The sequence below is a fragment of the Colletotrichum lupini genome, chromosome 6, assembly GCF_023278565.1.
Source record: "Colletotrichum lupini chromosome 6, complete sequence".
In the NCBI taxonomy this organism is placed as follows: domain Eukaryota; kingdom Fungi; phylum Ascomycota; class Sordariomycetes; order Glomerellales; family Glomerellaceae; genus Colletotrichum; species Colletotrichum lupini.
The window spans coordinates 2,780,422-2,804,031 of record NC_064679.1 but is presented as its reverse complement, the minus strand read 5'-3'; the positions used below and the strand labels follow the sequence as shown (position 1 = coordinate 2,804,031).

The following is a 23,610-nucleotide window of genomic DNA, read 5'->3' as shown; positions in this document are numbered from 1 at the left end:
CTCCCGTCTTCTGCGAACCAATTGCCCATCACCCATACAACACATCGCTCACAGCTCATCACTTGTTCTGCGTGTGTGTGCCTCGCCATCCCGTCACGTCCGATCCGATAGAGAGACTGTTCACACAGCACAGCACCAAGCTGTCATATCTGCCCATCATGGCGTCCACGCGAGCAACTGGGCTTCTCAACTCCCAGCTTCGAAGCTCTTCCCGCATCACATCCCTTGGACGCAGCGTCTCTGCAGTTCCGACCACCAGACTCACAACACGCCTGTCCGCTCCTGCGACGAGGACATCCACCAGAATGGCGACGTTTGCTGCCTTTAAGATCCCCAAGATCTCCAACGAGCCCAACGTAGGTTACAACGCCGGATAAAGCTTGGTGAGGGAGCTTGGTGAGGAGGCGCTTGACTGACAATTATCACAGCACCACTATGCCAAGGGCTCCGCCCAGCGTGAAGGCTTGGATGCCGCAGTAAAGACCCTTCAGAGCAAGCTGCCTTTGGAGGTGCCAATCGTTGTTGGCGGTAAAGAGGTAAGTCGAGCCTACACATCTACACAGCTCTCAATCCGACCATGTAAAGCTGATAATGTCCCCTAGATCTTGACGGGCGACACCAGAAAGCAGCTCAACCCCGCCGACCACAACACCACCGTAGCAACATATCACCAGGCCTCGCCCTCCGACGTCACAAAGGCAATCGACTCGGCTCTCGCAGCCAAGCCCGCCTGGGAGTCCCTCCCCTTTGCCGACCGCGCCGCCATTTTCCTCAAGGCCGCCGACCTCATCGCCACCAAATACCGCTACGACATCATGGCCGCCACCATGATCGGCCAGGGCAAGAACGCGTGGCAAGCCGAGATCGACGCCGCGGCCGAGCTGGCCGACTTCCTGCGTTTCAACGTTCAGTACGCCGAGGAGCTCTACGCCCAGCAGCCGCAGCACAACAGCCCCGGCGTCTGGAACCGCGTAGAGTACAGGGCCCTCGAGGGCTTTGTCTACGCCGTCAGCCCCTTCAACTTCACCGCTATCGCTGGTAACCTCCCCGGTGCCCCCGCGCTGCTCGGCAACGTCGTCGTCTGGAAACCGAGTGACTTTGCCATTGCCTCCAACTGGCTCGTCTACAACATCCTCCTCGAGGCCGGCCTGCCCCGTGATGTCATTCAGTTCGTGCCCGGCAACCCCGAGGAGATTACGAACCAGGTGCTGTCGCACAAGAAATTCGCGTCCCTCCACTACACTGGAAGCACTGCTATCTTCCGCAAGCTGTACGGCGCCATCGGCCAGGGCGTTGCCGAGGGCCGGTACGCATCGTACCCGCGTATCGTCGGTGAAACGGGCGGCAAGAACTTCCACCTTGTCCACCCGAGCGCCGACGTCGACAACGCCGTGAAGCAGACCATCCGTGGCGCATTCGAGTTCCAGGGCCAAAAGTGCAGCGCCACATCGAGGGCGTACGTTCCCAAGTCGCTGTGGCCGCAGTTCAAGGAGGGTCTCATTGCCGAGGTGAACAAGATCAAGATTGGTGACCCGACGGACCACGGCAACTTCATGGGCCCCGTCATTCACGACGCCTCGTTCAAGAAGCTGTCGGGTGTCATTGATGCTGCCAAGAGCGATTCGTCTCTCGAGCTCGTTGCGGGCGGCAAGTACGATTCGTCAAAGGGCTACTTTGTCCACCCGACAATCTACCACACCACGGATGCGAACCACAAGCTCCTGAGCACCGAGCTCTTCGGTCCCGTGCTCGTCATCCACACCTACGACGACGCCTCGGCACCAGCGGACGCCTTTGCCAACGTGTGCGAGCTGATTGACGGCACGGGCGAGTACGGCCTCACGGGCGCCGTGTTCGCGCAGGACCGCGCCGCGGTGGTGGTGGCGGAGGAGAAGCTGCGCAACGCGGCGGGCAACTTTTACATCAACTGCAAGAGCACGGGCGCCGTGGTGGGCCAGCAGCCGTTTGGCGGCGGCCGGGCGAGCGGGACGAACGACAAGGCGGGCAGCCAGAACTTGCTGAGCCGGTTTGTGAGCTTGAGGAGTATCAAGGAGGAGTTTGCGGCCACGACCAAGGTTGCGTACCCGAGTAACGAGGTTTAAAATGGTGTCATTGTGGAGAGGAAGAGATGTACGTTGTGATGGAGTCTTTTCCTTTCCGGTTCTGTCAAATTTGGGCGACGGTATGGGATATCTGGGTTCTTTTGGGACTCGTCACGACATGAGTGAAGCATTTACGAGCATTTTCTACGGTCTAAAATGAAAGTATCGAGTCTGTTTAATCAGCACACCTCAATGAGATAAAACAATCCTAGGTCGCATCAAGTCCAACTTCCCGGACGTGTGGTGATGTGGCGGCTCTGGTGCTGTCTAGCCTAAGCATGATTGCTTCTCAGGTCCGGCGTGTAAGTGAAACAATTGTGCCGTCAACTTGACCCAGGAAGCTCAATAAAGGCATCCAATCGAGCTCTTATTCTCGAAAGGCTATACTGAACTGTCACGTGCGCGTTCGTGAACCCAAGAAAACGGATGAAGGTCGCAAAGATGGAGGTGGAGGGGCGGTGACATGAACCAAGCTTCTTGCTGGATCTCCCCCCACCAATGTATAGCACGCAGCGGGTCAAGGGTTTGGTTTCCGGCCGCTAGCCCCAAGTTGGGTGCTTGGAGAACAGCCAACTGGCGTATGTATGTACATAAAGCTGCCGGTTGGCTCCTCTTTTATAGAGTTTCTGGGTCCCCGGTTTTGCCTGTTTATGCCTGCTTACCTCCCACTACACTTGAAGCAGAAGGAGAAGGAGGGATGATGCAGCGGAGGCCGTGGGAGGGATAGAAGACAGAAAGAGGGAATCCGGATCATGACCTGAGGTAGCTGGCGGCTATGCGGCTCACTTTGGACGTAAGGGCACGCAGGGTAGCTTTTGCACATCGTTTGGGGAATTTCCCTCATGGAAGATGCGGTAGGCGGCCTCTTTTTTCTGCATTTGACTATTCCGGTAACGGCTGAGGCAATTATCGAATCCGCACGAAGATGGGAGTCGAAAGTGGGATATCCCGCGATACGGGCGATGGGTCAACGGGGAATTTACTGTGTACGCCGCCCGAGTCGGAGTGGGAGGTTCATCAACAGAGCGCGCGTGCGAGTGAGTGGGCGAACTCACGTGGTCGTAGGGGTGGAAAAGATGTGAAGGGCCAACTTTGAAGGAGAAGAGTTGCCCACGTGCTCACTTTACAAGAGGACAGGGGCCCGGTTCGTCATCGGTCCAGTATAGCTACTGCGTAGGGACGGATAGGTCGTGTGTGTGTGTGTGTACGAGTCGAGTAGGCTCAAACCCTCCTTTCAGCTCTGCGAATCAACCTCAAACACCGGGACGTCAGCTCCATCAATGACAGATACAGACAAGAGGCACGTTTTGCCCAGGCACGCGAGGCTGGGGAAGAAAGGTGGGATTTCCCACGGGTTCCGGGACGTTTCGTACAAGTGCACGGAAACGCGGCTCACTGGTGAAGGACCCGGTGGTGTAAGAGCGAGCCGGTGAGTTTTTCTTTCGACCAACGGTACGTTGAGCACATGTCTCGTGCCTCTCTCTGGGTTCCTCAATTCGACCCCAAAGACAAAGTCGCAATCGGAGACTAAGCTTCATAGACCCGCCGCAACGCCTACCCTCGTGCCTCTTGTCCTTGGACTAAGGGACATCCACAGGTTGTAGCGTAGGTAGGTAGGTAGGCATGGCCTTGGCAGCTGTGGGAGAGAATTACCGACCATCTCATTTGACCAGCCAGCTTCTCTACTGCGTCCATCGGGAGTGTGAGCTCGTGCGTCTTGGAGGGAGGGTTCTGGTTCTCATCTGAAATCTGAAGGGGGAGTGTGTAAGAGTGAACCTTGCGTGCGGGCGCTCGGCTTGGCGCCGGGGGAGCAATTGCTCAGTTGCCATTCAGGAACACCATGTGCTCGAATCCGCCTCTCTGATTGGCTCGACGCCATTGAACCCTCGATGCCCTCTCCTGCCCGTTTCCTCGCCCAGGAGTCCATGTCCGCCCTCTTGATTGGACCATCTTCTTCTCTTTCTGCTCTTTGGTCTCTTTTCGTTCGTCTTATTCTTTTTTTTTTTTAACCCCCAGGCTGTATGTATCTCTTGCGTCCACTTTGCGTTACTCTCCCGGCTTGTGTTTACGGGGGTTTTCCCTTTGGGAGAGACCCTTTCCTTTCTGGCCTGGGGGGGATGTCGCGTGCCCTCTGTCCTCCAAGCTAGTTCGTCGAGCAAAACCACCCCTCCTTCTCTTGCTTTAGGTACTTCCATCAGGGTTCTTGACACTATGCCGGGAGAAAGCACCACCCTCCCCGGCCATTATGAGGAAGAGGGGGGGCGTGGGTGGCTAGACGGCTGCTAAGAGGCTGACGGCTATCTGAGGCGAGCGAGTGCCTTGACACATTGCCAGCTACGGATACACGGGTCCGGGGGTTTGTAGTTAGATAGAGAACAGACAGGCGAGGCACGAGAGACAATAAGGACGAACAAGGCCAAGGATGGCGAAGAGAGAAAAGTGAGAGAGTCAGTCCAAGGTCGTGGTGGTCGTGCGCCGTATCTGTAGTTCATTACCTTTACTTTCTCTCTCTCTCTCTGCCTTCTTCCCCCTTCTACATCCTCCTACGAACCTTTTCTTCTTCCACGAGAAAGCCCCCCCCAGCTACCTCTACTTTCGAGACTCGCGTGCCTCTTTCTCACTCTCGAGTCCCAGTTCGGGTCTGAACCTGTGCCAGCGAATCGGATTTGCATCCCTTCTGGTAGACACCTCGCATCAACCGGGGGCGCTTCTGCATCTGTCGCCAAGCCCAGAACAGCTCTGGTGCTGCTACACCGACCGTCGTCTTTTGCCCGCGGGCACAGCCTCAAAAACAGACATCAACCGAACTTGTCCCTCAGCGGTAGAGCCTCGAGAATTTCCCTCAAACTTCGGCTTCCCGTTCTCAATCTAGCTCCTGTCCGTTCGGGGAATCTCTGTTCGTGTTAATCGCTCAGAGCCCGCTCATACCTTTCGTCGTCTTCCTCTCGTGTTGGCCGTCTCTCACTCACAACTCACACGCACAAACGCACATCACACACAATGCCGCGTCCAACGTTATTACCCACGCCCGCGTCCTCCACGGACATAAAGGGCCAAGACGGCTCCAAGGACCTCGCCTCCCTCCAGCTATCCTTTGAACTGCCGCCGCCAGCAATCGTCCAGGACGCCTCGAGGGTCTCCCCAAAAGACACGAGAAGGACGTCGCCGGCCAACACCAACAGCTTTCAGCCCATTTCGCATCCCCACGTCAACGCGAACAAGCCGTACCCGGTCCAGCCCAGCGAGACCGTGAAGTCTCGCCGGCGCTCTTCGGCTGCCCAAAAGACGGCGGCCGCTGCTTCCAACGAGAGCTTCGCGCTGCCGCCGCCGCCGACCAGGTCACGCAAGATTATCCAGATGAAGCCGCGCGCTCAACAGCAGAACGAGGCCGAGGCCGAGGCCAAGGCCAAGGATAAGGACGCCCCGTCGGCGGCTGCCGGTGCCAAGTCCGCAGCTGCGGGTCCGGGGAAGGCTGGCTCGGCGGCGGCGAATGGGTCGTCCTCATCCTCCGCTTCCACGGCGCAGGGCAAGAAGAAGGCGCCGTCGGCGACGAGCGCGGCGGGACGCAAGATTGCGAGGAAGACGGCGCACAGCTTGATCGAGCGGCGCCGGAGATCGAAAATGAATGAGGAGTTCGCCGTGCTCAAGGGCATGATTCCGGCTTGCACCGGGGAAATGCACAAGCTGGCAATCTTACAGGTTAGTTGGGGGAACCCACTCAGATTTCGTCCGTTGCCAGTTCGCTAATCATCACGAAATGGGTCCAGGCATCAATCGAGTACGTGAGGTACCTCGAAGACTGCGTCTCCAAGCTCAAAGCCCAACGCGACGCCTCCGAGGCCCGTTCACCCGCCGAGTCCGGCCTGCAGACGCCTTCCGGCGGGGGCAGCCGCGCCGAGCCGTGGGGCCAAATCCCGCAATTCGTGCCGCGATACCAAGAAGATCCGGACGATGTGGAGATGACCGACTCCGAGGCCCCGTCGCCCACTTTTCCGCCTATGCAGCAGCAGCAGCAGCAGCAACAGCAATACTCGCAACAACCACAACAGCAACAGCAACTTCCTCATACCCGCTCTCAGCAGCCGTCCGTATCGCCCGCCCTCTTACCGCAGGACTCGAGGCACCGCCACGACTCCTACTCGTCCGTCTCGACGGACCACCCGCGCCATAATAGCTACAGCTACAGCACTTCGACGACGACATCACCCGCGTTTGGGCCGCAGGCTTACGGCGGCGGGTACGGCAGCCTTTCGGCGCTGACGAGTCCCGCGCTGGCGCCGCAGCGGGATCGCGATCTGGACCACGAGGCGACGGCTGCATTGTTGATGCTGAATAGCGATCGGAGGGGGACGGTTGGGGAGGCGAGTGGCAGCGGTGCTGGTGCTGGTGCTGGTGGCATTGCGAATCCGACGAGAGGTGCTGGGCGGGGCATGTCGGTTCGGGATCTGCTCAGTACTTGAGGGAAACTCATTCATTATCGGACGAGAAAGGAAGATGGCGGGAAACGTGGTGCTGTTTTCGGTTTTCATCACTACATACCCGGGAGAAAGACCCTGGCGGAACCGACGCTTCGACGTCAGACGAGCATGAGATTTGCGAAATGTGGTTTGGGGCCTTTCTATGTTGCGTTGGTCGAGAAGCCATCGCATGAACGCGGAGAAAACAAAATGGGACGGAGAGGTTCTAGAATCCTCAACAACATGGGAATCACAGTCAAAGCTCTACAGGGGGCTAGAATTCTCCATCTCCAATGCGATGAGAGAAAAGGCACGACCTTTTTTTTTTCCACAGTTGCAGAAATACAGTGACGGACACTTGGGATGGAGTTGCGGCGGTTTTAGGCGTGGCGTATAGGGAACGTCACTGCATTGAAAACGGATGAATGTATATCTGGAAGGGATTAATAGAACAACTGGTCGGACGACCAACCTCAGTTTCCGCATCTATGAATGATCCTCCCCGCGTTTTGACGGGTTTGACGGGGGGTTCTGACAAACATACGATAGGGGTCGTTGATCGGTGAAGAAGCGTTTGACCCTCTCTTTCAGTTATCCCGGTAAGGACGGGCTGAAAATCCCGTTGGCATTACATCCCGGTTCGTTTCTTTGACGGAACGTAGAAAAGAATGCGAGGACAGTCTGGACTCTGGAGAAGGGATCATGGATGAGGTTGTTCCGGGGGTCGCTTTTACGAGTTTCAGGGTCTGGCGGCATCGTACGAGACGCTCACCCGTCCTTCTCCACCATCGACCCATCACGTGACGGTGCTTCAGTGTTGGAGGAGGCCCGTGTAAGTCGGGTTTGGTCCATTTGTGACAGTCTTTTGGTGTTTTCGCCGTGAACATGGTAGATTGGTGGGTTTGTTGAAACGAGAGTTCAGGGAATATGGTCTTTTCGTGTTCTGTTGAGTGTGGCGAGGGGTTTCATGGGGTACCTTGGCTTGGGATCTGACAAGAACTGGATAGGTATATAATAGGCATATTGCCTGAGTGATCGCCTCCATTAACTACCAATATTCATTGACGACTTATTTCTTCTCCGACAGAGCCTTTTTGGCGTTCGATTTCGATACCCAGTCTTGATCAGGTTCTCAGAGGAGAGTCAAGAGCCAAGTCCTCACGAAACTTCGACTTCAGAATCGCCCAAATCAACTCAAACAAAAAAAGCAAGATGGCTCCGAGAAGCATCATGACAGCCTACCCTCACCCCCACCACCGACGCTACGCCTCGCCACCGGTAAGCCCATCTACCTACAATCCCGACGCAAACGACATCCTCGCCGAGCTGGGCCTGCGCGCCGACGACTCGGCCTCGAGCGCGGGCGATTCCAGCACGGGGTTCTCGACCGTCGACTCGGGCGTCAGCGTGAATGGGGGCGGGAGTGAGGGTACGGGTACAGGTAGCGGGGCCGGAGGCCGGAGGAGGAGGCGGAGAAACCGGAACCGGAATGGGAACGGTAACAACAACAATGGCAACGGCAGTGATCGGTCCGCGTTCAATGGCAGCGGTGGAAGTATCAACATTGATAACAAGAATGGCAACGGCGGGAACTTGAATAGGCAGACGACGGTGGTGATTCCCCGGCAGGGCGGGGACCGGGATGAGAAGCCTGTGAGGTTGCAAATTGGGCTGAATCTGGATGTCGATCTGGAGCTCAAAGCCAAGTTGAAGGGAGACATTTGCTTGTCTCTGGTGTAAGTTCCACCTCTACCGATCTTTCTTCCCCTCCCCATCCCTTTCCCACTCTCACACGGTCTCGACCTCTCCTTTTCCCCTATTTTTTTTTGTTCACTTTTGAAACTGACGGGAAACTAACCAGACGCGATTAAACACAAAAAGAGTGGAGAGGAAATTCTCCAAACGCGAATCGATGCGGGTGAAGCCCAACTGGAAGGGCGAAGTCGACGTCAAAGAAATGTTCCACATGCGCCTCGGCAAGTTCAGCTTCAGACAGCGGTGGATCGACCGCGAGGTCAGCGAGAGTCTGACGGCGGCGATTGGGGTCTCGCTTGTGTTGGGCGGGTTCGTGGCTGGGTTTGCGGCGTCGAGATGGCTGTGCTGAATCCTATCTTCAACGTCGTCATCTTACAGACACGGGAGGGAGGTTTTATAGGTTCTTAAAAGTACAGGAGACTTTTATTGTGTATATTTAGAGAGAGACTGTGTGTACGTTGGATATTGGAGCATTATGAGGCGTTATGGAGAGGATACCGGGCTTCGTTTGCGGAACACAAGAAGCTGAAAAACAGGAAGCTCGGAGGGAAGGTTGTGGATGGAATTGCGCTTGCAAACATGGTATTCTCGAAATACACCCAAGTCGGTTGGGATGAAAAAGTACTAGCCACAAGGGACCTTTTTGCCCTTCCATCCGGCCGGAAACGTGGAAAGTTGGGTGTTGTGGACCCGGCCTTCCGTTGCAGTGTCATGAAACTTCATGCGGGAGGTGATGGCGTGTTTTCCATGAGATGTGTCTGTGCGGCGCTTGTGAGGAGATACCCTTCCAACAACGCTCCCTGGCAAGTATGTTCGCCCAGTTGATGGGCACCTGTGTAGAGTTGTCAGAAGCTCGTCTCGTGGCCTTCTCTCGACTCTAACTTAGACCTCGCCGGCCACACCGAGACTCACCGGTGACCCAGCAGGCTGGGATATCTCGGTAAGCGTGCCGCTAGCGTCAACTTTGGCGTCAATGCTTTCTGCAGCACGTCTCCACACAAGCTCTAGCTAATTACCCAATCGGGCATATCAGACAAGGGTCCTCCACTATGTACATCTTCAATGCCCCAGCGCCCTTTTTGCGACTATTTTTTTTTTTTTCATCCCAACTTTTAGTCCCACGTTGCGCCCTCACGCCATTCTTACATCTTGCCCACATTGTACCATTCAGCACACGACACGCCAAGGGCCGGGTGTTTTTGATAGGACAATTTTCAGCACGAGGCTTCGGGCGGGAGCAATGTCGGCCATTCTGGAGTCCATCAAGAGGTTTTTCCTCGGCTTAGCGCGTGGAGCTGGAGATTTCTACAGGTCCATCGTCAACTGGCTCAAGATGGCATACTCACCGTGAGCTACCTACGATTAACGAAAAAATCCTGGCCTAAATTTGCTGATGATTCCTGTGAAAGAAATCCATACTATCGTGGCAACATCATCACCGGAACCGCCGTCGGCGGCCGGGCCCCCTTTGAAGGCAACCTGCGCATGGTGATAGCGCAAGTCTTCCAACCGTCCGACTGGACCGTCCTGGAAGTCGCCGTCCTGCGGCCCTCCGGCACGCCGTTCAAGGCCGTGCTCAAGCTCTTTGACCGCCGTTTCTCGCCGTGCATCCAGCGGGCGCGGCAACGCCGGGGGCTCGGCGCGTGGACGCCAGAGTTTGAGGAGGAATTTGTCGACTACGTCCGCCGGGGCGCCGCTAACGAGTATCTCTGGGGATCCGATAGCGACGAGGAGGACGACGACGATTTCAAGAGAGACGAGGCGGATGAGGAGGCCGGAGGCGAGGGGGAGAAGAAGCCCGTCAACTTGCTCGAGGAGGAGGTGATCCGCCAGTCTCAGTGTGATGGGATTGCTAATGCGCGGTTGAATCGGTTGCAATCCCGCATGGGCGTGGAGAAGGGTATCAGATTGCCCAAGGCACATTGCACGGTGCAAATACCAATAGGGGGAGACGTGGACAATCGTCTGCTGGAGGTTTCTGGGATCTTGATGGAGTATGTGCCTGGGTTTAGCTGTGACGATACGGAATGATGACAGCGCTCGAGGATGATGGGAGTATACGGTCGGGAACATGTAAGAGTACTTGATTTGGAGAGGGCGGCAGCGATCACTTCGGCATAAGGTCAACGGAGTACTTCGAAATTTCGGTTAAGCGGAGGGAGTCTGATAATTATAATGAAGAGCATTCCCACACAAGTACCCGGTAAGGGGAGTACATCAGCTCCCTTCTTGCTGCAACGCAAGATCGTTACCTTGAATTTATGTGCCGATGGCTGACTCTGTCGGCTCTGTTCGCTCTATCCCTTCGAGACGAAGACAAACGAGTGATAGTTTAGCCTTCGCGCGTGTGTTGCTCCACGCTGCAATAGCGAGAAAGCTTTCCCACTGAGTCGTGCTAGTATAGGTAGTGCGTGGTTGAGAATACCGGGTTTCGAAACCCCGTCCAGACCTATGAGAATTACAGTGGCTGGTCATCTGGAAAAAATAGTAATCAAGAGTCGTTGGCTCGGCGATTCGAATATCAAGTGAGTGTGTACGATGGCTGACTTCGCGGAGCAATCTCATGACGAAACACCGGAGCTTACGTTTTCTAAGACCGATCCCACGTACTCGGTGATTTCTTCTGTTTGAATAATCTATGATTGTCCCGGACTGTTTGAATCCCATACAGGATATGGGTTTGGCATGCGGCAGGTGGCATGAGAAATTGGAATGTTCGAAGTACCTCTGCGTATCTTGGCTCTGGCACTTATGATCGAAATCACGACTTTGAATCTAGTGATGTGACCCAGAAAGAATTGAGGACAGATGAAAGTCCTGTCGCAAGTTCACTTTCTAAGATGAAGAAACCACGTAGCAAGGTCTAGGCCATGGTTCTGCCTGGCAGGACAGTGACAAAGATCAGATGACCCGAAGCTATTCCCAACCACCGGTGACTGACATGCTGGTGAGTCCAGACAACATTTCCTTTTGCTAAATTCATCTAATCAAAGATACTCGAGATCTGCAAATGATCCAGGCTGCAGCCGGCCTCGGATGTCGTTCATGAGGTTGGAATCGACCCAATTGAGTTTTGTGTCAAGGATGGGGAGTGCACCAGGCAGGCAACAGCGGGCAGTGGCGGTCCACGGCGGGAAGAGAATAGTGGATCCATACGGCGGTCACTGGACTTCGTGTCAAAGACCTCGCCGCGAATTAGGCAACATACCCCCCTGCATGCCCCGAAGCGTGTCAGAGCTCTCTCTTTTTGTCCCTTGGAGCGCGTATCCTGCCTAAACTACGTGACAGCTTCATGCGGCACAGTTTTTATTTTTTATTTTTTATGCCTGTACCCATACGTGATTCTCGTTTCGCCATGGAACTTTGGCCCTCCACCCATTGGATGTGATTTCGTCTATGTAGGCAAGTCTCGTGGTTGGTAAAGGTACCGCTTCGCAGCAGCCCTGGTACCGAGCTGAGCTGCTGGTTTGATGACAGGACGCATCCGTAATAGCGCTAGGCTTATGTACCTCTACGGTAGACAAGACACGAAAAAGGTACCTTGCATCTGACATGGTTTTGCCTGGGACGATCTAAAATCCTCATCCCCTCCTTTTTGCGAGAACAAACGGTCAAGAAGGAATGCGCCAAACGGCGCCCTCCAGATTATAAGATAGCTTCAGTTCCTCATCTTCTTCTCAAACGCATCTCTTGTGAACTTCCATCCTCATGACTTCTTCTCTCCTTTTTCCATTGTCTGTCAATTGATCCTCCCAGCCTCATCTGACAAGCTTACATCGTTGATCGTCTACCCCACCCACGGATCTATTGTGCTTGAATCCCTCTTGCTCAAGCCGGGTTACACGCCTCGACTCCTTACACTGCTCACGACACGACCAAAAGAGTCACTCCATAAAAGCAATCCCCTCCCAGACTCAATCAAATATCAATCCCAATACTTTCCCACAATGTCACTCCCAGAGCTCCAGCAGTTGCCAGTTCCCCACGGGGACCTGGTCAACTACATCCACGACCATCCAGAGAAGAAGATGGTCGAGATCCTAGAGCCCTACCGCAAGTACGAGGCCCAGCTGCGCTCCGTCTTTGCCCAGGACCGCAAGAATCCCGCCCTCGACGATCCGCACATCAACCTCGTGCCCCTCTTTACAAAGGACACCAAGAACATTAGGACCCGCGCCCGCTTCCTCGCCGCCGAGACGCAGGAAGAAAAGGACCGCTACATCATGGCCCTCCCGGACGACAAGCGCCGTGCTAATGGCTCGCCCGCTGTCGTCTCCGGCCTCAAGGATTTCCAAAAGAACTTTAACGTCTTTTCCGAGTCTTCTCTTGTCGATATGAACTGGGACAACGTCGTTGCTGCCGGTTCGTCAGTCATCAACACCCTTCTCCCTGTTCCGCCAGAGTTCAACACGACCAAGCGCAAGCTTCGAGAGTACTACCACGAGAAGTTCTGCCCGGCGTCTGATGTGGATCTTTTCTTGTACGACCTTACCCATGAAGAGGCCATCGAGAAGATCAAGGAGATTGAGGCCTCTGTTCGGGATGCAATCTTGACAGAGGTCACGGTAGTCCGTACCAAGTACGCTATCACTATTGCTTCTCAGTACCCTACTCGTCATATTCAGGTGAGGACTGCCACAATTTCGTGCTATTAGTCACCAGCACTAACCGCCATTCCAGATCGTATTGCGTGTGTACAAGTAGGTAGACCGGCAGATGTGTCTGATTCCAAGTGACTATCAAGCACGAGGCTAACCTTGAAACAGGTCTGTTGGTGAAATTCTCACCGGCTTCGATATCGATGCAGCCGGCGGTGCGTACGATGGGAGGCAGGTTTGGGTGACTCCTAGAGCCTTGGGAAGTTTCATCACTCAGGTCAACCAAATCGACCTCACCCGCAGGAGTCCTTCCTACGAGAACCGACTTTCAAAGTTCAGCCACCGCAATTTTGAGGTCTACTGGCCAGAGCTTGATCGCAGCCGCATCGATCCTACCATCTTTGAGCGCAGCTTCCAGAGGACTCTGGGTCTCGCGCGTCTTCTCGTCCTTGAACGACTTCCCACGCAGTCGGTTCGAGATACATATCTCAACAAACGACGAGAGGAGAGAGGCAGACCGACGACGAACCGTTTCAACCCTCATCATCTGCATGGCAACATCAAGGACAACTTCGAGGACGAGGTTGCCGACTGGGTTGACGAGAATGATGTGTCCAACTACCATACCTTCACGGTGCCATATGGTCACGGGTATGTTCTAGCTTGTCCATCGCCTGATGAATTTAGAGTCTGACATCAGGCAGGTTCCACGCGAAGAAGATTGAAAAGCTCTGCTATACAAGGGATCTCTGTAAGTCACAGCACGATTTGATTATAAGCGGTCTACTAACAAGCATGTAGTGCTCAACGCCGAATGGAACCAACCCGAAGAGAGAGAGGTGTATCTTCACCGCCACCCTGCCTTCTTTGGACGTGTCAAGGATGTTATCGAAGACTGTTGCGGCGGCTGCCCGAAGGCCGTTACACCGGAAGAGGTCGAAGTCGCTGAGAAAGAAGCGGAGATTTACATCTCAGGCAAGGTTAGCTTCTTGATTGACGATCCTGGTCGGCAGCAGATCGGCTCTTTCAACCCCCTAACGGAGAATGACTGGACCGACATGGCCTATGTTGGAAACACGGCTCGTCTCTGCCAGAGTATCGTTGACGGTGACGTCGAGGAAGTACGAGATTGGCTGTCCCAAGAAGGCGCCGATCCGAACAAGCGCGACTACACGGGACGCACGCCTCTCCATCTCGCCGTCATCAGCTCCACGCCCGAGGTCGTCCGTTGTCTGGTCGAGTCTGGCTCGCGCCTAACTGCTCGCCTTGCTGACGGCAGAACGGCTCTTCATCTTGCGGCCGAGCGCGGCAACGCTGACATGATTAGGATCCTCATGGACAAGAGCATTACCAACGAAGAGGAGGAGGAACAGAAGGCCGATCGCCGTCGCAAAGCAATCCAGACTCGACTTCAAGACCAACCAGATCCAAAGACGTCTCAAGCGCAGGACGACGAAAATATGGATGCTGAAACGGACGGCGATTCTGAAGATGACGATGACATTGAGATGGTGGACGCGGGCAACACTGAGGCAGATGCAACATCTATGGCGACCGGGTCTTTCGTCAATGTCAAGGACGAGAATGAAAAGAGCAAGGAAGACCTGGTCCTGGAAGACGACTCGACCGACGAGCCCGATTTCTTCAAGACTGACGTCTTGGCTTGGGATCTGCCCTGCTCGCCTCTGCACCTTGCCATTTCCGAAGGACACGAAGATGCCGTTAGGCTTCTCTGTGACTATGGCAGCGACGCTATCCTCCCCGTCAAGTTCCTCAACTCTGACAAGCAACCCACCGCGGCTATTTTGACGCTCTCCCTCGCCCTTTCTCTACCCATTGAGAAGGCCAAGTCGATGGCTCTTCTCCTGATGAAACTCGGCGCCACCTCGTCTCAGGCAGACATGAACGGATGCACAGCGTTCCACCGCTACGTTAAGAACGGCAACCAGGAGATGATTGACACCCTATGGGAGAACGACAAGGTTGGACTCAAGACAGCGCTCAATCACATGGTCTTCGCCGCCAGCTACTGGAACCCGGTGGCCATCGCGCCGATCCACACAGCCATCGAGAACGGCGACTCCGTCTTTGTGCTCAAGTTGCTTGAGGCCGGCGCCAACCCGCAAATCGACTTTGACGTTTGGCTGAAGGCTGCAAAGTTCTCCAAGTCGAACAACCGACTTGGTTCGTATGAGGACAACAAGAAGCAGTTCAACCAACATACAGATCAGCCGTTGATCGTAGCAATCAAGAACTGCACCGATCCGGATATTGCTCTGAACCTCATCGAGAAGGGTGCGGACCCCAATACGATGACGACCAACTCGTACCGCGCCATCGAAAACGATTACCAGCGCGCGTACAACAAGGGAGAGACGGCTCTCGACCTCGTGCAGCAGCAGCTCAAGAAGCTTCGAGACTTCAAGAGCGACAAGTTCACACAGGTTATGCCCCATCTGTCCGCCGGAATGGATGAGTTCCTTGCGAGATACCCAGAAGATACCTACCAGCACTGGCAGATTTCTGAGAACATCTACTGGCGCAGGGTCAACTACAAGAGAGGGGTGGAGAGCTACGAGAAGGCGAAGAAGGACTTTGAGGAGCTCAAGGGCGTCCCGGAGAAGATCGAGGCCATCAAGGAGGTCATTACCTCGCTTGAGAAGCTGGAGAAGGCCATCATCGACAAGGGCGGCAAGACCTTTGCGGAAATTCATCCCGACATCAAGTTTCCGGATAACAACCCCACGTCGCACAACAGACCTTGGGAGTCTCAGAAGAAGTTCTACAACTACAGCTACGTTTTCTCATTCCGTAATGTTACTGATGTCACGGAAGTCCGGAAGGCTGCATACCTTGAGCTGTAAGTGCAAGACATTATTTGTTGTTCGGTATTTATTTACTAACGTCTGCTTGGATTTGAGGCTGCTTGGGCTGGCGATCTGGAGAAGATCAAGTCACTCACACTCCAAGCCTGGGGCAAGGATCAGGCGGAGCCTCCTCTCAAGATGGCAGTGAACGACAGCAAGGACAACACCCCTTTCTCGCTAGCCTACCTCCGTGGCCACCACGACGTGGCCCACGCGATTCTCGAGATCGTCATGGCCCAGTATGCACCGGAAGATCGGGACGCAATGCGGTACAAGCTGGACACAGGCGGTCCCGAGGACGAAGACGACGAGGACTACGAGAGCGATGCAGCGTCCAACGACGATCCCAAGATCATCTCGGAGATTGTCGACAAGAAGTTCACCATTGAGAACATTGGTCAGGTGTCGATGCAGGTCAAATCCACGACCAAGCCGCTCGACTTTCTGGGCCAAAAGACGCACACCTTCAAGCCCGTGGAGGGCAAGGCGCGCAGCTGCAAGAATTCGAGCCAGACGCTCTTCCAGTTCGTCCTGCAGCACGACGACCTTGCGGGGCTCAAGACTCTTCTGGATATGGCCAGCCACTTTGCGAGCCAGAAGCTCGTCAGCGGGGCCGGCGTGGCTCAGGATGAGGAAGATGGCAGGACTGGCCGTTTCGAGTTCCCTGAGGGCGACTTTCTCCGGGCCGTTAAGCACGGCAAGACGGCGGCTCTCGCGGAGATTATCAGCCGCACCGGTGCCGGCATTCCACTCGATGATTTGGTAAAGAAGAGCGGCGTCGAGATGAAACGCAAGTCCAAGTATTACCTGGGTCTGTCAGTCTATGGCAGGAAGAGGTAAGGAGAAACTCACAAACGCACTTTCGCCCCCGCGTATCATCAGCCTGCTAACCCCTAGAACAGAAAGGACTGGGCTACGGCCGGGAGGAACATGGTGGTCCGCTCCACCGGCGTCAGGACGCCGCCTCTGCTCCACGCCGCCATGGCTGGCAACATTGATGCCGTCGAGTGGTTCCTCGGCGACGCACCTCATCGTCACTACGTAGACTTTGGAAAGTCCAAGGCAGCCCGCGAGGATTCAAGACTGAAGCATCTCAGCCAAGCACCGGGCGGCTTCGACCGTGCCATCTCCAAGTGGCTAGGCATTCAGAGTGAGTTTACCCTTTTTCACATACCCCTTTCCTAATGTCACTAACACAGAAAATCCAGATGAGCTGGTAATCCACTGCGCCGTCATGGGACCTCCAACAGAGGCCACAAACCAAGTCATCAAATACCTAGCCCAAGCCTGCCCGGCCTCCTTCGACTACAAGTCCACCCTCGGCGACACCCCCCTTTGGCTCGCCTTCCACTTTGGCCGCCTCGATTTCGCCCGCACTCTCATCGCAGCCGGCGCGAATCAAATGGCCCGCAACAACGCCGGCGACAACATTCTCCACGCCGCTCTTCAGGGGATGCCCCGCGCCTGCCGCCTCGGGCCCGTCCTCGACCTCGTCGACGCCGGGATCCGCCCGCACCTCGCCCAGCAGCGCAACAACCTGTCCGAGAACAACGGCACGACGCCGCTCCACGCCTGGATCACGGCCGTGTGCAACTCGCGCCGGACGACGTACCACTACAACCCGGTCGCGAGCAAGAACTACGCGGACAACGCCCAGATCCTCGCCGTTCTCGCCCGCCTCATCGAGTTCTCCTTGAGCGGCGGCAATGCCGAGCTCGAGATGCTCAACGGCGCGGGCGATACGCCCCTCCACACCGTCGTCATGGCCCACGACGCCGTCCTCGCAAAGGCCTTGCTGAGTTACAGACCGAAGCTCCTCTACCGCGAGAACGCAGTCGGCCGCACCCCCGCCGAGATCGCGCGCGAGAACGTCACGGGCGAGAAATTCCTCGCGCCGAGCCCAATTACGCTGTTCCAGAGTAACCAAGACCCTTCGACCATTGTCAGCCGGCCCGTCGAGTCCTTTGTCAAGAAGGACGATGACGAAGAGGAGGTCAAGGATGCGGACAGCAATGGCAACCCCCCCGCCCGCCTCACCGACAAACAAAAGACGTGGCGCGCCGTCCGCGCCGTGCAGGAACAAAACCCGGCCAAGCGGCGCCTCGTCTCCCTCAACGAGGCCAACGACGTCGCGAAGCGGCTGGGCGAAAAGTACAACGCCAGTCGGTACTTTAGCATCACGGCGCGGCAGGACGAGTACGAGGACCCGGAGGATGCGGCGGCGGGCAACAGGGACGAGAAGAGTGATTTCGCGGCCCAGACGAGGAACGCCAGCGCCGGGCAGATGTGGAGTTTCCCGCAGGACGAGAGCAAGGAGAAATGCCCCGGCTGCGGCGAGAAGCATTGAACGGCTGAGACGTGTCCTGGGTTTCTGTGGGAGGTGAGGGATTCGGAGGGGAAAGTGATGGGTGAGGAGAAATGAGTTGCAGAGATCTTTGCTGATTTGAGGTTTTTGGTGTGGTGGTTTTGGAGTCATATTCTCGATGTTGTCCGGGATGGGTTTGTCTGTCGGAAACACAACACAGAGGAAGGGCATGGCTTTGATGAGTAATGATAAATCAACAAAATCACATAATGACATGGCTGATGATCTAGTTTTCCATGTGCAGTGCTCGATGGCTTGATAACGATGAGTTGGCGATGTAAGTGAGGCACAGTTTCTCTGTAAAGGTTTGGAGGGGTGGTTCAAAATAGGGGCACCGCGGTCCCGTTCCGATCCAGGTGAACGAACTCAACATCAAGAGGTTCAAAAAGCTTTTTCAACTTTCCATGCCAACGCTACCTCCCGTGGGAAAAAGAAAACCGCTAAAAACTCCCCGGGTATCTTGAATTACATCCCTCCTCAAGGGCCTCATCTTTGCCCCCTTTTCCCCCAGATATCCAGACTCGAGCCACTGCCATTCCGGGCCGTGACACTTTGTTTCAACGAGAAAAAAAAGGCCGAGGCTGACATCCTCATCTGATCTCGGCCGACGCGTAAATCGTGAGACCTCATCTTATGTAGACCTCAATCGTTTCCATGTCGCCGATGTCAGCCTCCTCGACAGTCGTCTCCTCTCCGAGCTCGTCACCGTCAAACATGAGCGTGATGGGCGCGTCCTCAGCCAGCCCACGCATTTTCCGGAACAACTCCATGAGCGTTCCGATGGTGGTCGACGGCCTCACCGAAGTCTTGAGCGGCTCGTCCGTCTTGGTCTTGAGGAGAACTTTGATCTTCTGCTCCACCTCTGGCTCGATGGCATCCGCGCCATCGCCCTGCTCGCCGCCTTCGTCGTCAGAGTAGTCCCCGAGGTCGTGTCTCCTCCTCCGCGCCTCTTGCTTCTCGTGCTCTTCCCACAACTCGCGCGTCCATATCTGCAGATGCACGTTTGTCCAGTCGTCGTCTTTGAAGCCCTCGGACAAATCTGCTCCACCGTCGCCGCCACCGCCGCCGCCGCCGTTCTTGCGGAACGTAGCCTCCAGGTCGAGACTATGCAGTGTCGTGGTGTCATACAGCTCATGACCGCGCCATGTGAGGAATACACTTTCCACTTCCGAGCGAGGAATCTCAATACGTTCCAGCTGGACTTCAATCCACTTCATACGAATCACCTTAAGCGGCTTGGCAAGCGTGAAGCGGAACTGCCGATCCCTGGTGCCTGGTATATCAGAGGTGACGAAAACGTTGACGAGCTGGTTCTCGTCCTGCTCGAGAGCCTTTTTACGCTCCATGGCGCGTCGGACGTATTCCTCGAATTCATCATCTTCCTCTTCTTCCGGTGCCGCTGCCGCTCCTGCGACAGATGACCTTTTGTCTTTGTCCATTCCTTCTACAAAGGGGTCGTCCGAGTCAATCATGAGAGGCGACACCTCGGGCTCCGAAGTCTGTCTCCGGCGCTGCGTCTTGCGGACGGGCGATGCTTCGTAGATATCGTCGCTGGCCACATCGTCGACGTCGTCGAGGTCTTCGTCGCTATCTTCGATCGCGATGACGGGCTTGTGGGGTATCACCTCCTGCTTCCGAGGCGTCCGCGAGGCGGCGGCGCGGGTCAAGCGCTTCGAAGGTGTTTCTGTGCCTTCGCGGCGTTTGTAAGGCGACTGCCTTGTTCTCGATTGCGGGGATTCGTCGCTGGTTCGCGAGCGTTTGGATGGCGGCGTGCCGGGTTCCCTAACAGGTGGAAATTGGTGTCAGAAGACAGCCATGGTGGTAGTGCGAATATGTGTTGGGAGCGTACCTTGTTTCCCCTTCAACGTCGGTCTTGCCGGGCTCCTCGCTCGCTCTCGGCGCAGGCTCCGTCTCGCGCTCTGGCGAGCGCGCTTGTGTACTCTTCTCTCGTTCCGCCTGCTTCCGTTTCATACGCCGCTCCTGTTCGGCGACTGCGACGGGGAAGAACTCGGCGGAGCGCTTGAACAGACTGAGTCCATCGTCGTCGTCATCTTCTTCTTCGTTGTCGTTCTTCTGCGTCGCGGGCTTCGGGTCGGACTTTTGTCGCAAAGCGGTGGGCTTGAAGGGAAGGCGCCTCTTGGGTTTAGCTGCGTCTGCCATGGCTCACAAGCGGACGTTTCTTCTAAATACACTGAGCGGCGGGGCAAATTTTGACTCGGAATTCGTTATGCGATCCGGTGCAATTTGCAGGGTCCAAGGCGCAGGAATTTGGATGAGGTGATTTCTGTACCGACTTTATGTGGCCGTTGTGGTTTTTTTGCAAGTGAACTTTCTGTAACGGAGAAAAGGTCAGGCCATGCAGAGTAGGCGCCAGAGGCTGGGCCCAAAGGAGAAGGCGGCAGGTAGAAACATCACGAACAATGCGACAGAAGAAGGGGAGAGGGGGACGACGAGGCGTCCAGGCTCGCGCACCACCACCAAATATTTGGGTTGGGATTTGGGGGGGCCGCCGTTGTTTCCGTGGTGAGAGCAAAAAGATTGATTCGGCTGGTCCCACCTTACCAGGGTCCAGGGGAGGACCTGGAGGGGGATGGAGTTCGCCTTCGCACGCTGCTCAGCTTGGAGTGTGCGCTGCTCGGGTAGCCCTACAGTGCGAGCTGACCCTGGGAAAAGCTAACACCAGGTGCAATCCAGGTACCCCAGGTACACAGGCCTTCGATGCTCTAACAGAGGGCAGCCGTCAACACCATTACCGCCAGCTGCCAGCAATTCTGCCAACATCATCACCAGTTTGACGTCCCACAGCCTCAACCACCACCCACCGTCACGTCAACCCGCCACGGAACAACCTACATCCCGAAGCCCTCTCCAATAACTCATATCCATCTCACAACATTCAGACAACGACAATGGAGAACGGAAACATCAGCCAGGGCGAGGGCAAGGACCCCTCCAGCTTCCTCAGCAATATCATCGGCAACCCCGTCACGGTGAAGCTCAATTCGGGCGTCGTCTACAAGGGTGAGTGCCTCAGTCGTCATTACCAAAAATGAGATGAGCCCAGGCTCTATTCTTGATGTGGTGAGAAGTCTCTGACCGTATACGTTCATTATAGGTGAGCTTCAGTCCGTTGATGGCTACATGAACATCGCCCTGGAGAAGACGGAGGAGTACGTCAACGGCACCAAGAGGCGGTCATACGGCGACGCATTTGTGAGAGGAAACAACGGTGATTCTCACTCCATCCCATTTTCAATTCATTCCAACTGACAGACAGTGCAGTCATGTACATTTCGGCAGACTCTTAGGAGGCGCGGATGAAGACGTCAACAATGGATCGGTTACTGGACTCTATCCACTAGCGAAGAGGTCTATGAACGAGTCTAGAGTGCTCGGGAGGCGTCCTTCATGAGATCTACCAACGCAGAAGAAATTATACCCTCAATTCTACCATATGGCCGAACGTTCTCTGCACCCTTTCGCCTTCGTCTGACCAGAACAGCAAAAGCACCCCCCACTTACGATGCAGACCATCTCACCACGGCTACAACCTCGAAGTCCACGCAAAATACGTAACCCCATGCAACGCAACCTCCCCCTTCTCATTCCTCTCCACGCTCTCCCCGCCTAGAATGGCATCAAACTCGGCCTTGAACGCCGCGGCCCGCGCCCCCTCGAGCACCGCGACCTGGCTCAGCGTCCGCAGCCGGTTCCACACCGCCTCGGGCGTCAGCCAGACCGTGAATGGCACTTTTTCCTCGCCCACGGGCACGCTGAAGAGGGGCATCTTGCGCCCGCCCTCGAGGACGACGTCCTTGACGGCGCGCAGCGGGTTGGCGTCGAGCTGGCTGTCAAAGACGTCCTTCCAGACGAAGTCGCGGAAGCGCGGCTGGCCGTCACCGCCAAGGGTGAAGACGAGCTCGTTGAGGGACTGTTCCCAGGGCGTGCTTGCTTTCCAGTGCTTTGGCTTGTTGTCTGTGATCGCGTGGGGATTTCATTAGCATTCCTTTCTTTTTTTTTTTGTGCGTCCTCGCGTAACATGGAGTATGTGTCTCCTGAGGATCGAGAACGAGCGGGAAGACTTACAATCTTCAATATTCCAGATGAAACCAAGCACGGCAGTCGGCTTCAGGACGCGATGAATCTCCTTTAGTGACTCTGTCGTTGCGAACCTATGCTTTCTCATGAGCTTCTGTCCACAATCCTGAGTCCAGATGATGGATCGTCTTACCAGTGAAATGCCTGTGTAGAACACAAGTCAGCCATCAATCCCCAACAAAAGCACAAGCTCTTCCATCTCATTCCTCGCAACCCCAAAACAAAACCCCCCCCATCAACTTCCAAGAAAGAAGCACCAAAACTCACCTGCGCAACAACAGCACCGTCCCCCCACTCCTCCCCGAGCGGCAACCTCGCCGCGAACCCATCCTTCACCTCGACGCCCCTCAGCCCCTTCTTCTCCAGCTCCGCCCTCATCCCCTCGTGCGGCTCCACAGCCACGACCTCGAACCCCTCGTGCCGCGCCGCCAGCACCTCGGTCATCTTCCCCGTGCCCGCGGCCAGGTCCAGGATCTTGGCGTGCGGCACGTCGGCGAGGCGGAGGTGCTCTAGGAACTTTTGGGTCGCGGCGGCGGGGTAGGAGGGGCGGTAGGCGTCGTAGGTTGCAGCGTCTGCGAAGCCTTTTGAGGCGCCTTGGTGGAGGGATGTTGGGGACATTGTGGTGGTTGTTGTTGTTGTGTTTTCTTCTTTTTTCTAATTCTTCCTTTTTTGGGGTCCGTGGTTTTCTGAAGTTGAGGATTCGTTAGGTGCTGTGTTTGACGTTCGAGATTGAGTTGAGTTGGTGATGACCTGTCTGTCTATACAAGTATGCTCAAAACCGTGATGTAATTATGCTGCGGATGAAGATGTCTCAAAACGCCCGTGTCAAGTTGCTTGGATCTGAGAGCCCGTTCCTTTAGTAGGATCTTGTATTCGCAAGGAGCTAAACCCAAGATGCAATTGCGCGATATTTCCCAAAAACGGACTTCACAATGAGGATAGAGTGTGTGAAAGCAAGCGTAGAAGAGGGGGATTGATCGCGGTTATTCCCTTGGCCGCCGATACGGATCGTCTCCCCTTCTCCATTCATCACGCACGTCATGTCAATTATGTGGGGGCACGGGGCTGAGGAGGATTGCTTCCATGGGGGTTGGACGAGCGGAGGTCGAACGAGCGGGGTCCCATTTGCGTCGCCATAACCGGCGCCGGTGCCGACGTGCGCGGAGCCACGCCGAAGTCCGGAGCGCAGAGTTGCGAGCCGAGCGGCGCTGTTAAAGTAATTGCATTGCACCAAATCGATGCCCTGGCCATCGGTCTCAATCGATACATACTGCCTCATTGCAGGTAATTGGCCAAGTGTTATTATGATTGTTTTTCTTTCTTGTGATTGTGCTTATTCTATGGATGGAACGCTGTCCTTTTAATGAT

At 55.5% G+C, this 23,610-nt stretch overlaps 9 protein-coding genes across 9 annotated transcripts; 6 read left to right on the top strand and 3 right to left on the bottom strand.

The window, feature by feature from the left end:
• Positions 1–158: 158 nt before the first annotated feature.
• On the top strand, positions 159–2,102 carry CLUP02_12344 (delta-1-pyrroline-5-carboxylate dehydrogenase; the record flags this gene model as incomplete). Its single annotated transcript, XM_049291308.1, has 3 exons — positions 159–356; positions 429–536; positions 603–2,102. 3 exons carry the CDS (start codon positions 159–161, stop codon positions 2,100–2,102), a joined length of 1,806 nt encoding a protein of 601 aa, XP_049148453.1.
• Positions 2,103–5,102: 3,000 nt separating this feature from the next.
• On the top strand, positions 5,103–6,562 carry CLUP02_12343 (helix-loop-helix DNA-binding domain-containing protein; the record flags this gene model as incomplete). The annotated part of the gene is made up of 2 exons (XM_049291307.1): positions 5,103–5,801; positions 5,870–6,562. 2 exons carry the CDS (start codon positions 5,103–5,105, stop codon positions 6,560–6,562), a joined length of 1,392 nt encoding a protein of 463 aa, XP_049148452.1.
• A 703-nt stretch (positions 6,563–7,265) lies between these two features.
• CLUP02_12342 (uncharacterized protein) lies at positions 7,266–8,663 on the top strand (the record flags this gene model as incomplete). Its single annotated transcript, XM_049291306.1, has 3 exons — positions 7,266–7,391; positions 7,688–8,295; positions 8,441–8,663. The coding sequence occupies 3 exons, from the start codon at positions 7,266–7,268 to the stop codon at positions 8,661–8,663; spliced, it is 957 nt and encodes a 318-aa protein (XP_049148451.1).
• Positions 8,664–9,356: 693 nt separating this feature from the next.
• Positions 9,357–10,345, top strand: CLUP02_12341 (uncharacterized protein; the record flags this gene model as incomplete). Its single annotated transcript, XM_049291305.1, has 2 exons — positions 9,357–9,661; positions 9,724–10,345. Coding segments are annotated over 2 exons (927 nt in total), but the record flags the coding sequence as incomplete, so codon positions are not given.
• Positions 10,346–12,261: 1,916 nt separating this feature from the next.
• Positions 12,262–18,126, top strand: CLUP02_12340 (uncharacterized protein; the record flags this gene model as incomplete). Its single annotated transcript, XM_049291304.1, has 8 exons — positions 12,262–12,939; positions 12,995–13,014; positions 13,081–13,563; positions 13,617–13,663; positions 13,714–15,746; positions 15,834–16,615; positions 16,682–16,929; positions 16,988–18,126. 8 exons carry the CDS (start codon positions 12,262–12,264, stop codon positions 18,124–18,126), a joined length of 5,430 nt encoding a protein of 1,809 aa, XP_049148449.1.
• A 644-nt stretch (positions 18,127–18,770) lies between these two features.
• Positions 18,771–20,304, bottom strand: CLUP02_12339 (uncharacterized protein; the record flags this gene model as incomplete). Its single annotated transcript, XM_049291303.1, has 2 exons — positions 18,771–19,926; positions 19,994–20,304. The coding sequence occupies 2 exons, from the start codon at positions 20,302–20,304 to the stop codon at positions 18,771–18,773; spliced, it is 1,467 nt and encodes a 488-aa protein (XP_049148448.1).
• Positions 20,305–21,053: 749 nt separating this feature from the next.
• Positions 21,054–21,452, top strand: CLUP02_12338 (U6 snRNA-associated Sm-like protein LSm6; the record flags this gene model as incomplete). Its single annotated transcript, XM_049291302.1, has 3 exons — positions 21,054–21,165; positions 21,260–21,373; positions 21,427–21,452. 3 exons carry the CDS (start codon positions 21,054–21,056, stop codon positions 21,450–21,452), a joined length of 252 nt encoding a protein of 83 aa, XP_049148447.1.
• Positions 21,453–21,527: 75 nt separating this feature from the next.
• On the bottom strand, positions 21,528–22,860 carry CLUP02_12337 (methyltransferase; the record flags this gene model as incomplete). The annotated part of the gene is made up of 5 exons (XM_049291301.1): positions 21,528–21,627; positions 21,693–22,119; positions 22,231–22,316; positions 22,376–22,386; positions 22,510–22,860. The coding sequence occupies 5 exons, from the start codon at positions 22,858–22,860 to the stop codon at positions 21,528–21,530; spliced, it is 975 nt and encodes a 324-aa protein (XP_049148446.1).
• Positions 22,861–23,000: 140 nt separating this feature from the next.
• On the bottom strand, positions 23,001–23,521 carry CLUP02_12336 (uncharacterized protein; the record flags this gene model as incomplete). Its single annotated transcript, XM_049291300.1, has 2 exons — positions 23,001–23,082; positions 23,169–23,521. The coding sequence occupies 2 exons, from the start codon at positions 23,519–23,521 to the stop codon at positions 23,001–23,003; spliced, it is 435 nt and encodes a 144-aa protein (XP_049148445.1).
• Between the last annotated feature and the right edge of the window lie 89 nt (positions 23,522–23,610).